The sequence below is a fragment of the Mya arenaria genome, chromosome 4, assembly GCF_026914265.1.
Source record: "Mya arenaria isolate MELC-2E11 chromosome 4, ASM2691426v1".
NCBI lineage: Eukaryota > Metazoa > Mollusca > Bivalvia > Myida > Myidae > Mya > Mya arenaria.
In genome coordinates this window covers 62,707,168-62,726,148 of record NC_069125.1, presented here as the reverse complement: position 1 = coordinate 62,726,148, position 18,981 = coordinate 62,707,168, and the positions used below count along the sequence as shown (strand labels likewise).

General features: G+C 38.2%; 1 protein-coding gene across 1 annotated transcript; it reads right to left on the bottom strand.

Moving 5' to 3' along the window:
* Positions 1-659: 659 nt before the first annotated feature.
* On the bottom strand, positions 660-2,267 carry LOC128230972 (uncharacterized). The gene has a single exon (XM_052943397.1). It carries the CDS (start codon positions 2,265-2,267, stop codon positions 660-662), a length of 1,608 nt encoding a protein of 535 aa, XP_052799357.1.
* Positions 2,268-18,981: the final 16,714 nt, after the last annotated feature.

Genomic DNA, 18,981 nt, shown 5'->3' with positions numbered 1-18,981 from the left:
TGTCATTTTTGGCCATTTTTATTTTTTCATTTTTCAAATTGATGTTACGCACATGCGTAAGTGCGTAACGCTGGCTACGCCCCTGCTGTTGATATAAAATAGAGGTCTTAAGATGAACAGGAAACATATAGTGATTACAATGTTCTTCTACTGATATCTTAACAGCATTCCAATAACTTAGTCAATACCAAATAAAAAATAGTAAAGCGTCAGGTTCTTATCTCAAGCTCTCAAGAGCAAACCAATAGAAGTGCTATAAATAGAATGAACAGTGTATATACAGGTCCCCATTGCAGCATGTTATAACGAAGTCCATTAACTTTATAACATGTCATAATACGTCAGAGTTTTTAACAAGGAAATTATTAATTGTAAAAGCTTTCTCTTACATGTCAGTGAGTAAAATTTATACATACTCATATATTATGCGGGCACTGTATAGATGTATTAAAGTTATGGTATTTACATATAAAGATACAAGACATGACTTTTATTTCAGGTTCAAAAATAAATTGTATACTAACAAGTAACTGGTATATATTTACAACATGTTTTTTTTTTTCAAATAATTTCAAAACAAAACGTTCCATGTAATTTGATAATAGATTATACAATACATGTACGGAGTTTTTAAACTTTACAATTTGAAAATAATATTGTCATCGTATTATTTTAAACAGTTGCAGCTTCCTCACGCCCCCCGGATCGTTGGTCACGGCCATTAAAGACCTGTCCTTGGAGATTGCCACGGCGTATGGATAATTCATTTCAACGCCACATGACGACATAATTTCCCCGACGGACGATACCTGCACGATGGAGTTTGTGCCATTACTGCAGATAATCACGGAGTCATCGGGGCCAACACACGCACCTCGCGGTTTCCGTATCCTGTCATGATTCACCTCGGTACTCTTGCCGGTCTTGGTGTTGTACATGTAAACTGTGTGAGAATACCGGTCTGTAAGAACAAGGGAATCATGGGAAGGTATGTAGGTACATTTGCTTTCACCAATCTTATACTTGTTGCTAGAAAACATAACGTTGTCAAAGTTTCTCTCCTCGCCGTCCGCGTCGATCATTTTAGCAGGCCGTGTGTCTTCCCTGGTGCTCACTACGAACGTGTGGTCGTTCAGAGGACAGATAGAGAAGCAGTAGGTGGACGTGTTCAGCGTCTTCATCAGGGTGATTGTGTTGTTACTACCCACTGTCAACAGGCAGATGGTTCGGATAGCTCTGGCACTGACAGTTACTGCAATATTGTTATCAGAGTAAGAAGTTACGTCACGAGGATTTGCAGTAAATTTATAAAATGCGTCAAACCTCTTCAGCGTGTCATCCAAGATAAAACATGTACAATTGCAGTCATCCACGGCGAAGATCCTCTTGTTCGGCAGAAAGTCCAACCCGGTAACAAACGGTAGCTCCTTGTCGTCCCCTGTATTTTCCAGCTTCAGGGTTTTCAACAGCTCCAGACGCAACGGCCTTTGCTGAACGTTGTTCACGATTTCAGAGCTTTTTGTTGTCTTGATTTCCTTGTTTCCATTTACTGATTGGGTTTTCTGCCGGCGTGTTCCCATCAAAGAGAATAAGGCGACATCAGTAGTTTTTCTTTTTAACCCATTTTCATTTATTGTTAGTTTTCCTTTGACGGTATAATCTTTCTTCAATAAAGTATTCAGTGTTTGTGATGCTTTGTCTAGCGTCTTTTCAAGAATATGGTTTAGGATGAAAATTTCTGATTCCGTGCCATTCTTGTGAATGCTTTCTGACATTGCCAAATGCTTGTCAAGGTCTTTCTTTAGGTTTTCAGCCACATTTCTCCTCGTATCTAGACGTTCGTCTTTTTGTGTGTTATGGTTAGTCATTGCGATGACAATTCCCGACTTAGCTTCCTCAATTTTCTTTAATAAGGTTTCCTTGTATACATCAATTTCTTTTACGATTTCTTTCACTCGCGAAACGTTGTTCAGTTGAGCCTCATTGCATTTCATGATAACTTCTGAGGCAGTATTAATGGATGCACGTATCTTTTCCCTTTCATCATCTTTCACTTTCTTAGCTACTTTTGCTATTTCGTGGATTTTTTCGCATCTACGATGACGTGAGAAGGCACATATTTCGCAACACAAATCTTTGTGGTTTTCACAGTGAAACATGAAAACTCGTTTGTGTTCTAAACACCGATCCAGTCCATTCATATCGACCATTGACTTGAAGCAAGCTTCATGGGCAGCCACGATCTGATGTTCATAAACGCTTGTCATGTGTATCCAGTGTACATCACAGCAGTCATCGCATAGATATACATTGCATGTATTACAGAACAACGACGCCATCACTGACCTGTCCTGACGACGACAAGGTTCGCATTTATTCCCGATTCTTTCACCGACGCTTGAAATTTGCATGCTATCGCTCGAATCTCCTGTGGCCATATTATCCCGAGTCAATTTAAAACACAATAATGTTCCACAAAAGACCATATATTGCAGCTAAATTAAATTACTTCCCTAATCCAGAAATCAATGTTCAGCCGACTTTCGATTTGAGTAATCATTCAGATGTTTGCCGTTTTTTCATATCTGAACTAAAAGATACTTGAACCATTTTTTGCATAAATAAACATGGATTTGCCAAATCCTTATCAGTTGCACCACAAGTTGTATTGAACCACCACACAATATTATCATATAAAGATAATAATTAACTTCCTGACAATAAATGTATTTATATACTTGCGGTAATTAAATATATCTCACCGCTCCTACATGACTGACGATATCCGATTGGCCTAGAGCGGTCACGTACACGACGTGTATAATCCATACCCCCCCCCCCCCCCCCCCTGTAATTTCCAGTATGTTTCTAACACCCCTGTAATTTTCATACTCTGCAATAGACATAACAAAATGGCAAATGGCGGCCGAAAAATTTGTAACTTCTCTCTCGGCTTATCTTTTCCCTGCATGGGAGCTAACTCATGCACGTTATTGAATATTGATTTTATTCAAGCAATCTTTTGTGTGTTACCGACTGTTTATATGAGTCAATGGTTATAAAATGGCGACTAAAAACGGTTTACAAGCACAACAAGTGACGAATCTCTCAAAAAAGGTTAAAATTAAATTCAGAAGAGACGCTTCGATGCAACAAGAAATCTGCAAACGTGCTGAGGAGTTACCTTCAAGAAATTGTTAAAAAAATAAGTGTTAAAACAGTTAACTGTTGTTGTTTTTCTTATTTTTACATTTATTGACTGTGATACATCTTTCCTGTACAGTTATAATTTAATGTAACCTTACTGAGAAAATATATATGCTGCCAAACAATGTTATTACTATATTTACATTGTTATTGTATTTATTCCAAATAAACTTGATTACATAAACTTTTTGTATTTCTTAAAATATAATTTTGAGACAATATTTAAGCGTCACTGAACATTTTCATAACAAATACATTATATCTTAATAGAATCTTATTATTAAAGGTACTCGGTGAGATATATTTGTTACACTGTAAGTAGCTGGGGGTATGTGATATACACCCCCAGTGGTTTCATACTACGCTCGAGCTTCGCTCTCGCATGGTATGAAACCATAGGGGGTGTATATCACATAACCCCCCCCCCCCCCCCCAGCTACTAACAGTGTACCTAATAATACCCTAAAGTTATGATGTTGGCTGTCTGGGTTATCTGATCAATTCACATTTTTTAAGTGTGGAAACAGCGTGAATAGATTTCAAAGCCTTTTATTTGTCATGTATCGAGATGTCAAATAATAAATCATGTTTAACATGCATAGTAGTATTTACACTGATATCAGAGACATCATAACATCACAAGAACAGATAGAATATGTCCCTTTTTGTAATATGAATGCCATCGAAAATGAATATCATTTTTATAGTATGTCCAAAATATTATATTCTACGAAAACAATTCTTTAAACCATACTTTTGCCATTGGCCAACAAAACAAAAAAATATTACCCTTTTGTCCTCAGACAGCGAAAAAAAAAATGCACAGTGTTTGTAAATATTTATATCATGCATCTTTGTTACGATCGAGAACCTAATTATGTTGAGAATTTGATAATATGATATATACATAGTATACTTCTCTATTGACTATGTCTTTGCTCTTCACGATGATTTGTTTCACATGATTTATTTCATATGTTTTGCACGTTGGCTGTAGATGATATGTCATTTATTACTGAATAAATGTTATGTAATGTTATGTTAGATAAATTATGGATTTCAATGAATTACGTAAGAGTACCTTCAAATCATGTTAATTAAAACTACCACGTATATCTCAATGCCTTTTAATCTTGCAATCAATTACGCTATGGTGCATCAGAGATTCCAGTTTACCCAAAATATGATGGAAAAAAAAATACAGTTTAATATCGATTTTATCCATGAACAGTTTTTTTAACTGATGGTTAAACCATAGAACGGATAGAAACGGATTTTAAGCCATCATTTAAAGAGACTGTACACCAGATTGGCACCAGAAAAAAATGTGTTTCTGTAATGAATCCCAGGACAATTATTTAATAGAATGTGTAACGCTTTGATATCATAATTGTAAAAAAGTACCAAAATGTAAAAAAAAAATGTGTCGGAGACCGGGTTCGAACCCGTGTCGCCAAAATTGCATTCGGGCGCTGTATCCACTGAGCTACGAAGGATTGCTCTAAACGAGTGGTATATTTAAGCTCTATACACAACTTGGTAATATCATGTGATAACATCGACTTGCCAATCACGCATAAGGAATGAATTCTACTTGGTAGACATTCCCAGTAAACTTTTTTAATGGAAAAATACGAAATAACTGCTAAACTTAAATAAATTGTAAACTATGCGGTACTTCAGTTAGTAAGTTTCAATGCATTGTACACATAAATACCAAGTTTATGTCAGTTTTCAACAATTTTCTTTTTTTCTTGCAAATTGGTCATTTGGTGCCAATTGCTTTAAGCCATCTTTTGCCGTTGTTATTTTCCACCTTACTCCTATATTTTTTTACAAGACGTGCATCTTCAAGGAAGAACAAAGAAGAAAAAGAAGAGCAAATACTTCAGGTTTTCTAAACGCTCCAGAGTTTGAATAATCGATACTTTTAACTTGGGTTTTTTATATATCAAAACAAGCATAATCTAAGCACTGATAGTCAGTTCATCTGCAAATGCTGTGACGCGTTTTGCAGAGTAGTCAAACGTAAAGGGTATATCCTGCACTGTAGACATCATGGTTCAGACGCATGGAAGTTTAGAGCTGTGGACCAATGACAGGTTAAGCCAATGCGACTTACAATGGGTGTAGTTAGCGAGTAGTAATCCAGATGAGCGCTCGAACACCACAGCAATTGCCCGCCATGTTTCTGCGCCATCATAACACTGGTCCCGAATGTTCAAAATATCAAAGCCAGTGTCTTGCAAATATTTGAGTATGCATTGTGCCAAATATACTCCCTTTATTTACAAAGGCAAATGACAAACCCTAAAAACTGTTCACGAACGACATGCTTCTCTTCACTTTTGAAATAAAAAGCATGCACACAGACAGCTGTTAAACAGTCAGTTGCCTCATCAACCAATAGAGAGGAAACCGGACAGTTTACAGTCAGATACGACTGCACTGACAACTTGATCGGCGCAGATACCCAATAGTTCGTTTTAAATATCCGACGAAGTGTACTTTGCCTTTTATTGAGCATTTGCAAGATGATTTGCCAGAATTTCGTCATTCCTTTCAAGCCTGTTTTAAGTCTTATGATATCTATATTACCAAAAAAGTATCGCGAATATTAAGTAGATAGCTAGATAATTAACGTGAAAATTAAATGGTTAACACGAAATAATTCGCAAATACTATCAATGGACGGAGTAAAGACGGACTGTTGGGTAGATTGGTTGGCGTACAGGTGGGTGGAAGAGGGGATGGAGGGAAAAATGAAATCACGACAGGAACGGAGAGATGGGCGGAAGGACAATTTGATGGATAAACTGATGGGTCGATGGAAGATTGAATGGACGGATTGTGTTAGTACCGGCGTTCTTACGAGACGAGACATATTTTCTGGGTTCTTGTATTTTTATCTTTATAATACCACAATATTTTTTAAATCTCAATATCCAGTTTTATGGTTTTATCCCACAATGACAGACTGAACAATTAAATTAAACCCTAAAACCCTATCCCTGACCATAGCCCAAACCACAAAATATAGCTTTCGTACATACGTGTGTACAGGCGGATGCGTAGATGGGTGAACGAACGGACAATCTGACGGACGAACGGAAGGGCAAAGTAACAATAAAGCATAGTACTGAGCAGTATATATTTTTACATTTTTCTTGATTGATGAAAAGGTGAATAGGCCATTGTGATAAAAGGAAAGGAGGGATTGATATTAAACTAAGACGTAACTACGAACATAATATATCCATACAGCAGGCAAATGCAAAATATAATATATCAAGGTTATAATGTATGTCCTTGCTACCATTTTTTCTATGATAAACTAAGATAATAATAATTTATTTTTGTTAGTTATTTCCAATATTTTTTCCGATTAAACATCTGTCACCCTCAATGGAAATTTGAAATCACTGACAAACTCCCACTTCTGTGATAAGAGTCTGAGTTTGAAGTCATCATTCCACGATCCATCGGAATCTCCAGGGTCGGGGTAAGGGGAAAACATGTTGAATGACATTCAAAATATACTCCCGCTTCGCAACTTATATTTGTTAACAAAACCGAGTGAAACAGACGCTCATTGGAATCATGCGATTGCCGGTTGCTGTAAAAATATTATCGAATCGATTTGTTAAACGGTTCGACTGAAAATAGGCACTAAACATTTTTTGAAAAAACAACCTTAGTTAACATGTCATAAGTGTCACTCCCTTACCTTTCAGATTTTATAGCAGATTTGGACGTTTTGTATTTTTCATTTTTGGAAACGATGTGTAGGCCCGGGCCTACCGTGCCTATTGGAGCTACGCCGATGATAGTACAATACTTTGTGTGCGTTTTGATAGTTAAAACATTTCTGACACAGCAGTTAAGTAAAACTGGCTCCGAATAAGGCTTCTTATAAATTAAAAGTAAACTCCTGTCGAAACCCGTTGGCTCGAACTCGCTTGGCTCGAATTCCTAGTTGGTTCGAACTGTATGTATAGGACCGACTTTATTATATTGAATGTAAGCATTTCCGCTTGGCTCAAACTCCCCGAGGCTCGAGGTAATTTCGCCGGTCCCTGGGACTTCGAGCCAACAGGGGTCGACTGTATACTGAAACATAAACTTATTAGGAAGCAAACACGCCATGGAGAAAGCTTTATGTAACGATCTAAAATACCCGTTTGTGTTAAAATATATTTTCAGTGAAATCACTCAAACAATTGGTTTGATGATTAATGACATATAAAGACAATAATGCTTTAACATTGTAAGTTACAGTATTACTTCCAAAGTTGATTAAGTTAGTTGAGCTCATTCAATATCTGCTTTCATCAGTCGACCGATCAAGGGACATTACTCTGCACGTGTTTTAACAATAAAGAGTTACGGGTCTTGATATATGAGTCCCATTTGCAAAATATTCAATTGTTTCAAGTTATAACCAATATGTCTGTGTTCGAACAATGACTAAGATGCCAAAGCTATAAGAATACATCGGCATTTTTATTGGTAGCCTCTACATACTATTTTATGTATAGCAAGTAAATTTGCTATTAGTGAAAGTAAAATTTCTGATACAAAAAAATGTAAATGTTAACCTCTAACCACAGGCGTTCATATTCCGTGAACACTAAACAAGTGCCATGTGGTAACTGATTGACAGACCTCAAAGCACAGGCGTTCATATTCCGTGAACACTAAACAAGGGCCATGTGGTAACTTACTGACAGGCCCCAAAGCACAGTCGTTCATATTCCGTGAACAATAAACAAGTGCCATGTGGTAATTTATTGACAGGCCCCAAAGAACAGTCGTACATATTCCGTGAACACTAAACAAGTGCCATGTGGTAACTTATTGACAGACCCCAAAGCACAGTCGTTCATATTCCGTGAACACTAAACAAGTGCCATGTGGTTACTTATTGACAGACCCCAAAGAACAGTCGTTCATATTCCGTGAACACTAAACAAGTGCCATGTGGTAACTTATTGACAGACCCCAAAGCACAGTTGTACATATTCCGTGAACACTAAACAAGTGCCATGTGGTAACTTATTGACAGACCTCAAAGCACAGTCGTTCATATTCCGTGAACACTAAACAAGTGCCATGTGGTAACTTATTGACAGACCTCAAAGCACAGTCGTTCATATTCCGTGAACACTAAACAAGTGCCATGTGGTAACTTATTGACAGACCTCAAAGCACAGTCGTTCATATTCCGTGAACACTAAACAAGTGCCATGTGGTAACTTATTGACAGACCTCAAAGCACAGTCGTTCATATTCCGTGAACACTAAACAAGTGCCATGAGGTAACTTATTGACAGACCTCAAAGCACAGTCGTTCATATTCCGTGAACACTAAACAAGTGCCATGTGGTAACTTATTGACAGACCCCAAAGCACAGTCGTTCATATTCCGTGAACACTAAACAAGTGCCATGTGGTAACTTATTGACAGACCTCAAAGAACAGTTGTACATATTCCGTGAACACTAAACAAGAGCCATGTGGTTACTTATTGACAGACCTCAAAGCACAGTCGTTCATATTCCGTGAACACTAAACAAGTTCAATGTGGTAACTGATTGACAGACCTCAAAGCACAGTCGTACATATTCCGTGAACACTAAACAAGTGCCATGTGGTTACTTATTGACAGACCTCAAAGCACAGTCGTTCATATTCCGTGAACACTAAACAAGTGCCATGTGGTAACTTATTGACAGACCCCAAAGCACAGTTGTACATATTCAGTGAACACTAAACAAGAGCCATCTGGTAACTTATTGACAGACCTCAAAGCACAGGCGTTCATATTCCGTGAACACTAAACAAGTGCCATGTGGTAACTTATTGACAGACCCCAAAGCACAGTCGTTCATATTCCGTGAACACTAAACAAGTGCCATGTGGTAACTGATTGACAGACCCCAAAGCACAGTCGTTCATATTCCGTGAACACTAAACAAGAGCCATGTGGTTACTTATTGACAGACCTCAAAGCACAGTCGTTCATATTCCGTGAACACTAAACAAGTTCAATGTGGTAACTGATTGACAGACCTCAAAGCACAGTCGTACATATTCCGTGAACACTAAACAAGTGCCATGTGGTAACTTATTGACAGACCTCAAAGCACAGTTGTACATATTCCGTGAACACTAAACAAGTGCCATGTGGTTACTTATTGACAGACCTCAAAGCACAGTAGTTCATATTCCGTGAACACTAAACAAGTTCAATGTGGTAACTGATTGACAGACCTCAAAGCACAGTCGTACATATTCCGTGAACACTAAACAAGTGCCATGTGGTAACTTATTGACAGACCCCAAAGAACAGTCGTTTATATTCCGTGAACACTAAACAAGAGCCATGTGGTAACTTATTGACAGACCTCAAAGCACAGTCGTTCATATTCCGTGAACACTAAACAAGTGCCATGTGGTAACTTATTGACAGACCTCAAAGCACAGTCGTACATATTCCGTGAACACTAAACAAGTGCCATGTGGTTACTTATTGACAGACCTCAAAGCACAGTCGTTCATATTCCGTGAACACTAAACAAGTGCCATGTGGTAACTTATTGACAGACCTTAAAGCACAGTCGTACATATTCCGTGAACACTAAACAAGTGCCATGTGGTAACTTATTGACAGACCTCAAGGCACAGTCGTACATATTCCGTGAACACTAAACAAGTGCCATGTGGTTACTTATTGACAGACCTCAAAGCACAGTCGTTCATATTCCGTGAACACTAAACAAGTGCCATGTGGTAACTTATTGACAGACCCCAAAGCACAGTCGTTCATATTCCGTGAACACTAAACAAGTGCCATCTGGTAACTTATTGACAGACCTCAAAGCACAGTCGTTCATATTCCGTGAACACTAAACAAGTGCCATGTGGTTACTTATTGACAGACCTCAAAGCACAGTCGTACATATTCCGTGAACACTAAACAAGTGCCATGTGGTAACTTATTGACAGACCCCAAAGAACAGTCGTTCATATTCCGTGAACACTAAACAAGTGCCATCTGGTAACTTATTGACAGACCCCAAAGCACAGTCGTTCATATTCCGTGAACACTAAACAAGTGCCATCTGGTAACTTATTGACAGACCCCAAAGCACAGTTGTACATATTCCGTGAACACTAAACAAGTGCCATGTGGTAACTTATTGACAGACCCCAAAGCACAGTCGTTCATATTCCGTGAACACTAAACAAGTGCCATGTGGTAACTTATTGACAGACCTCAAAGCACAGTCGTACATATTCCGTGAACACTAAACAAGTGCCATGTGGTAACTTATTGACAGACCCCAAAGAACAGTCGTTTATATTCCGTGAACACTAAACAAGTGCCATGTGGTAACTTATTGACAGACCTCAAAGCACAGTCGTACATATTCCGTGAACACTAAACAAGTGCCATGTGGTAACTTATTGACAGACCCCAAAGAACAGTCGTTCATATTCCGTGAACACTAAACAAGTGCCATGTGGTAACTTATTGACAGACCTCAAAGCACAGTCGTTCATATTCCGTGAACACTAAACAAGTGCCATGTGGTAACTTATTGACAGACCTCAAAGCACAGTCGTTCATATTCCGTGAACACTAAACAAGTGCCATGTTGTACCTTATTGACAGGCCTCAAAGAACAGTCGTACATACTCCGTGAACACTAAACAAGTGCCATGTTGTACCTTATTGACAGGCCTCAAAGCACAGTCGTACATACTCCGTGACACTAAACAAGTGCCATGTGGTAACTTATTGACAGGCCTCAAAGAACAGTCGTACATACTCCGTGAACACTAAACAAGTGCCATGTTGTACCTTATTGACAGGCCTCAAAGCACAGTCGTACATACTCCGTGACACTAAACAAGTGCCATGTGGTAACTTATTGACAGACCTCAAAGCACAGTCGTTCATATTCCGTGAACACTAAACAAGTGCCATGTGGTTACTTATTGACAGACCCCAAAACACAGTCGTACATATTCTGTGAACACTAAACAAGTGCCATGTGGTAGTTTATTGACAAAACAAGTGCCATGTGGTTACTTATTGACAGACCCCAAAGCACAGTCGTTCATATTCCGTGAACACTAACAGGTACCATGTGGTAACTGATTGACAGGCCTCAGAACACCGTCGTACATAGTCCGTGAACACTAATCAAGTGCCATGTGGTAACTTATTGACAGACCCCCAAAGTACAGTCGTACATATTTCGTGAACACTAAACAAGTGCCATGTGGTAACTTTTTGACAGCCCTCAAAGCACAGTCGTTCATATTCCGTGAACACTAAACAAGTGCCATGTGGTAACTTATTGACAGACCTCAAAGCACAGTCGTTCATATTCCGTGAACACTAAACAAGTGCCATGTGGTAACTGATTGACAGGCTTCAAAGCACCGTCGTACATATTCTGTGAACACTAAACAAGTACCATGTGATAACTGATTGACCGGCCTCAAAGCACCGTCGTACATATTCCGTGAACACTAAACAAGTGCCATATGGTAACAGATTGACAGGCCTCAAAGCACCGTCATACACATTCCGTGAACACTTAACAAGTGCCATGTGGTAACAGATTGACAGGCCTCAAAGCACCGTCGTACACTTTCCGTGAACTCTAAATAGGAACCATGTGGTAACTGATTGACAGTCCTCAAATAATGAACGCCTCCAGTATACTTTATGGCAAAAATTTGCTAGGAAAAAATAACGGATAAGACAAAGTAAAAACTTAATTACATTGACTAGAGGATGGGATCATTGTACCATGCTATTTTTACGTCGTAAAAACGTAGGGCCGTACAGAATGGGCTAAAATCGGAAACACACTGCGGACCATTTGAGCTTCTTAGTATGTCTAAATTAAAAAGAATGAGTACAGAAGCCTCCTTCAACAATAATATAAATATTTCTTCATTTCCGTAGTCAATAGCACCTTAGGAAGGCGTGGAACATCTTATGAAACAATGAATTGTTAATTATAAAGACCATGTTCTAATATGTTCGACACTCCATATGTTATTGCTTTTAGTTAGAATATATGTTGTTTGTGAGAAGATATGTTCATACTATATAAATAAGTAAATGTTGATTAATTACATGAAGGAAATGATCGCATTCAATATCCACCCTCATGGGATGTTTTGGCAGACATCTTGGACGCCATTTTGAACGTGAATTTGTCCATTATGGGTTTTCTTCAATTATTTTTATTCAATGCAATATCATTAAGCTAATTGCTGATAAATCAACAACACAATGGTGATATGTATAAGGATTCAAAAAATGTACTCAATAAAGACATGAACGATACATAAAGGCAGATCTTATCCTTCTAACATTTTAGTATCTGAAGTATGTGCAAAAGCTCTGAATACATCCACTTAAATACTGAATCTCTTAATCAAGAAATACTGGCATGGTATTCGCTGCAAAACAGAATAATTGTGCACGATTTATTTACTTTTAGGTAAAATTAGAATATTTTGGCGGCCATGTTGGTTTATTTACGGTCGTGATTATGTTATATGCTTCAGGGATTGAATCAAAGCACTAAAAATTTAAAAAGAACTGATCATCATTTTAAAAATATGGTTTTTGCGACAAAAAAAACTTATAAAGTTGTCTATTTTGCTTGTATTGGCGGCTCTTTTGGGCTTCATGATGGCTAAAAAATGGTATGAGTTTCATTCGAATTTCATTCGAATTTATTAGTTTTCATTTTGAAATCATAGAAGTATAATTTTCACAGGATTTTTTGAAATCCAGATAATTCAGAACCTCCATATCAAGATGTGATCATAAGATCAGACTTTAAGTAAAAGTAGGTACTTTTGAACGAGTAAGTTACAGAATATCACTTGCTGAAGAAGAAACAATACTTTTATATAATTATGAATTACAAGTAGAATGTTACCAGACCCAAAACTGTCGGTGGATTACCTTTGACCCAAATCATAAACTATTCATTTAATAGAAAAAAACAGACGATTGTAGAAATGTTTTATATGCTTTCCGGTGGTTTATAGAAATTTATCAGTTCACTGTTTCATACAGTAAAATATCACTTGTATAGTTTTCACAGTTCTAAAATCTAAGCCCGCTCTCGGTTCCAAATCAAACGTCAGCGCGCACAGGGCTTGGACATAATTTCAACGACGTCATTTCCTAAATGGCATTTCGTGCGCATACCAATTGGCGCGTGTTTGTTATTAATAAGATTTAATTTTTTTAAAAGCTATTGACTTTGTAGATCTTGCGGTCAAGAATAACCCGTGGACGTGCAAGCACTTATTTCCAACGGGATCCTTTGTTTTTGCTGAAGGGACAGCACGCTGAAGAGACAATGGTGGGATACAAGGAAGTCCGGGTGCGATAACCTAGCTCTTTTTCGAAGAGACCCCTTGGTTCTTTTACGTGCTCGGTGTAACGTGCCGATACACGGGGTACAACTTTCCTGGGTTAAACCAGTACTGAGTACACCTCTTTTCCAAGCACTTCCCTTTAAATGCCGAGCGCCAGGCAAGGGAGCTACTTGTACCAACTTAAAACAACAAAAGTGAATATAATGCATTTTACTCGTGGCTACGCCACCCATTACCAAAATGTTGGTGCTCGCTCGGTGAAATATCTTACACTGCCACAAACAAATGTCCTTTGTGTATTATGATCAGAGTCAAAACGTATAAATAGAAAAACATATAGTCAGATCATAACTCAAAGCCAGACTCTCGAGAGAAGCTTGAAACGTACCTACATGAATAGGCGCACCGAAAGGAGAAAACAAGATTATGGTACGTTAAAACTAAATCCAAAATAACAGGATGTGGTCCAGGATGCCATTTCTATATTTCCTATTGAGACTGCTACTTCAGATTGATATATTGTTTCAGTCTGAGTGATGCGCATACTTCATAGTAGTTATATTTTGAATTCAGTTCAATATCTGCACTCAGAAGAAAAAAAATCAGATATTTTTTGCTGGACCAGAACTTAGCTGTTATCCGGTCTGATGCAGCATGGATTCCTTGAACAGTACTTGAAGACCACAACTTTTTAACTGAAAAATAATTACGGGTGTGATGTTGCGTGGTTGGTTGATTAAATTTATCACGTGACATTATCAATGTATCGTTAACAGGTCAACATATCTACCATTTTTAATGAAGTCCCGGTAGGCTTGTGGACTTATCGGCTGCTTTCTACTCTTTTTTTTACTTTACCGCGTGGGTTCGAACCCCACTCAAACCAAAATACTTTTTATTCTATAACTGTATTTTTTCTGCAATTTGGATATCATAGAGTAAAATAATGAATAAAAAATAAGTGTTTTCAAATGCATCACCGCTGTTTTCAAATGAGTAGTTTGGCTAAACTTCAATTTTGGAAAACAAATTTTTGGTCCAAAAACATGGGCGAGTCAATTTAAATCAAATGGGTTCAAACTGAATTTTAAGGTAATTTATGTTGTCATAAACGTTAAACGCTAGAAATGGCATTTTTCCAATCTGATGGATGACTGTTTGCATTGAAATGTATAGGGAAATCAATTGGTAGTGTTTAGCCTGTTTTCCAAAGAAGGAAAAAAAAAACCCACGAGCAAACAAGGCAAAAATAAACAACATCAACACTAGGCAAATCGCCCGAACTTGCAAATATGTTTGGATATTTGTTCATCTTTATCAGTGCTGAACGACATCCACAATGTTTTATTCTGATACAGGTGATCAAACATTTGACACAAAGTACAATACGTGCAATAAGTTAAAACATAAACAGCAAGAAGGAAGTTCTGATTCTAAAGAAATGGACTCAAATAGTAATATGTCTTATAGATGAAGTATTCGAGCAGTACCAGCCGAGTTACGACGATGGGGAAATTGAGGATCCAATGGATCGTCTTGTGGATAAGGTATTCGAGCAGTACCAGCCGAGTAACGACGATGGGGAAATTGAGGATCCAATGGATCGTCTTGTGGATAAGGTATTCGAGCAATACCAGCCGAGTAACGACGATGGGGAAATTGAGGATCCAATGGATCGTCTTGTGGATGAGGTATTCGAGCAGTACCAGCCGAGTTACGACGATGAGGAAATTGAGGATCCAATGGATCGTCTTGTGGATGAGGTATTCGAGCAGTACCAGCCGAGTAACGACGATGGGGAATTTCAAGGTCCAATGGATCGTCTTGTGGATGAGGTATTCGAGCAATACCAGCCGAGTAACGACGATGGGGAATTTCAGTATCCAATGGATCATCTTGTGGATGAGGTATTCGAGCAGTACCAGCCGAGTTACGACGATGGGGAAATTGAGGATCCAATGGATCGTCTTGTGGATGAGGTATTCGAGCAGTACCAGCCGAGTTACGACGATGGGGAATTTCAGGATCCAATGGATCGCCTTGTGGATGAGGTATCGAGCAGTACCAGCCGAGTTACGACGATGGGGAAATTGAGGATCCAATGGATCGTCTAATGGATGAGGTATACGAGCAGTACCAACCGAGTTACGACGATGGGGAATTTCAGGATCCAATTGATCGTCTTGTGGATGAGGTATTCGAGCAGTACCAGCCGAGTTACGACGATGAGGAAATTGAGGATCCAATGGATCGTCTTGTGGATGAGGTATTCGAGCAGTACCAGCCGAGTTACGACGATGAGGAAATTGAGGATCCAATGGATCGTCTTGTGGATGAGGTATTCGAGCAGTACCAGCCGAGTTACGTAGAATTATTAGCTACAATTGAACCCCGTTGACTCGAACTCACAGGGACCGGAGAAAATACATCGAGCATCGGAAAATTCGAGCAAAGCGGGAAAGTTTACCTTCAGTTTAAAGAAAAATGCCCTTTACATCTAATTCGAGACAACGAAGAATTCGACCCAAGCGAGTTCGACCAAACGGGGATGGACTATATACTGAACCGATACAACATTACAGAAGACGAAGCGCGTGATCGAGTGTACACAACAATGAAAAACTTCTAACAAAAGGTGTTTACTTATGTATTCACAGACAATGTTTAAAAGGATGATCTAACTCAAGAACATTGCCAGTGACACACATTTTGAAACTTTGAAATGTTATATAGGAGACATTATGATAGGATCTTTTTCTGACGTCCTATAGGCTATAGGCGTGCGACGTGTAAACGCATGTTCGTCGAGGCTGCTTAAGTGTCGAGATGGACTGTTACAGTGCAAAAGATATCTTATAGAACGTATAGTTATGTCTTGGGAAACCCGTGCCTTCCATCCACTTAATGTCGACCAATTATTTGTTGGCTTTGACAACATAATGCACCAGTCAGTTGTAACCTTTGACTTTCTGTCAAGCCAATCCCGGTTAAATCCTCGCCCTGCGGAGACAAACTGCTGGTAGAATCCCCGCCGAATGCCCCCGCACCCAAGGGACCCTAGGTTAGGCCCATTCCCCGCTAGTTTAGGCTTGAAGATAAAACCACCGCATTCACCCGGCACTGCGGGGCCACCTGAAAGGTAAAAACACGGCCCATTTCCCAGGCTATTCCCGGTATACCCTCGGACCAGGGGGAGGCAATTGCAATTTGCAATTGACTGGTACATAACCGATGAACAGAATGAGTTCATTTACATATTCAAAATACATCAGGGCCCATGATTACGAACAATCTCAAGTCCAAGTCTAGACTCAAACTCAGAAAAGCATTTTTGTGAAGGAACAAAAATTACATTTATTCCATTTCTTTTACAAAAATATATGTAAATAATAGTAAAACATTCAAAAAGTAATATATTTCATCAATTTTAACCATCAATGCTTTGACGGAAGGAAAATCACAATGAAATGGAGTTTTGCCATATTGAGTCTTGAGTCTGAATTCGGGACTTGAGACTGTTCGTAATCACTGCCCCAGGAATACTAAACGATTTTCGTTATACATAAATTGCATGTAGCTGCCATTCCAGTCTAAATTAAATTGGGGGTAATGGCGACAAACATTTTTCCCCCTTTTCTCTTGCATACATATATTAACATCGTATCATAGTTGTACTAAGCTCATTTTAATACATTAAGTTTACACAAGAATTTTCTGAACGTAGCAGTTTGTATCATAGTGACAATTTATAAACTGTTATGCCATTTCTTTTTGTTGAAATAAGTCTGACAAAACGGGGAGGGTCGATTTCAAACGCAGTAATAACTTGTGGCCAAACCCTTGGATTGATTTTAGACCGATCAAGACGTGTTTTATCAAAAAAACGTCAAAAAAACGATTGCCTTCGTAATATAATTTTATTATATGTGTCATTTGCTTATATCCTTTCTTAAATTACTTTTAGTTAAAACCAATGAACCTGCACTTAGATTTTACATTGCAAAACACAAGCGGATCCGGCGGGAGGGCGCTTCCCGCCCCTCCTCCCCTCAAATCGTCCAAGTTCCAATTTTAATTTCAATGAAGGAGGAAAAAAGTTCCTCATTTTGTAAAATACTACCTCCTCAAACATTTTAAACCAAATAAAATTCGGTTCTAAGGGAGGGGTGCAAGTCAAAAGGTTATATTATGCCTCTAAGTTACGCCTCCTCTAGCATCAAATCCTAGACCGCCCCTGCAAAAAAAATTGTATAAATTATATTTAATAAGTATGTGACAGGTGGGACTCACCATATGCTACGTTGCCTATACGGATACTGTGTGCTATTTGTTTACTGACGGCACATTTTTAATGGCATGTAGAGAAAACACCAGTCTAAGCTATTTCGATAAATATAGTGTTAAAAAGAGAATATTATTTCAATGTGTTAACCGTTGCAATCATAAAATAAAACACTTTAATCTAACGTTTTCCTTAGCGACCTTGTGAAAATGAACGGTGTACAATTTAAAGATGTGTTAAACGCTACGTGGTGTTAAACTTTAACTCCGTTACATTTAACAGTTCCAGGAACTAACATTTATGATCTTTTGCTGGACACAAATTTCATCGAGTTAATATCAGAATAATAAACTAAGATGGAATTATATCCATTATAACTAAGCACATACGAATAGAAAACACCAACTTGACCAAGCATGCGCATTATGAAAACAGGAATTCTTTATTTATGTATCGTAGTGATGTTAGTATACTTCATATTTAATATCGCATCAATGGTACAACATTCTTTGACACAGTCTGAAAACGAAGCAGACAACACAGATACAATCCATCGTGATGAAGAACAGGAACGTGATGAGCAGGGTTTCCACATTTCGAGGATATATTTCAATCAACCTAATCAAGTCCTTCAGCGGCCAAAATCTTTGGAAAACAATGATGCCTATGATGGATACGATTTGATGAAAGCTGTAAGTACTTATATCTTCTTTAGACTTGGACCAAAATGATGTAATAGAAATTTTCTCCACGAACGGACCATTCGGAACACCTCGGTCATTTTCCATCAAAAACAACCTCGGGTGTATGCTGGTACATCAGTAAAAGTAGTTCGTCAGATTTTAAATAAAATGTAGTGTTTTAGCGTGCACTTTGTATTACTAAATTTAAATTGATTGCAAATGAAGTGTATTAGTGCATAAATGATTAAGATTTTCAAGAGTAATATCATAACGTTATCTTGCTTTATTGAAATAACTACGCGATATATTTCCAGCGTAGTAGAGTTCTTACATTGTAAACCGTCCTTATACATCCGATGTTGTTTCCGATGGAAATAGCCGAGG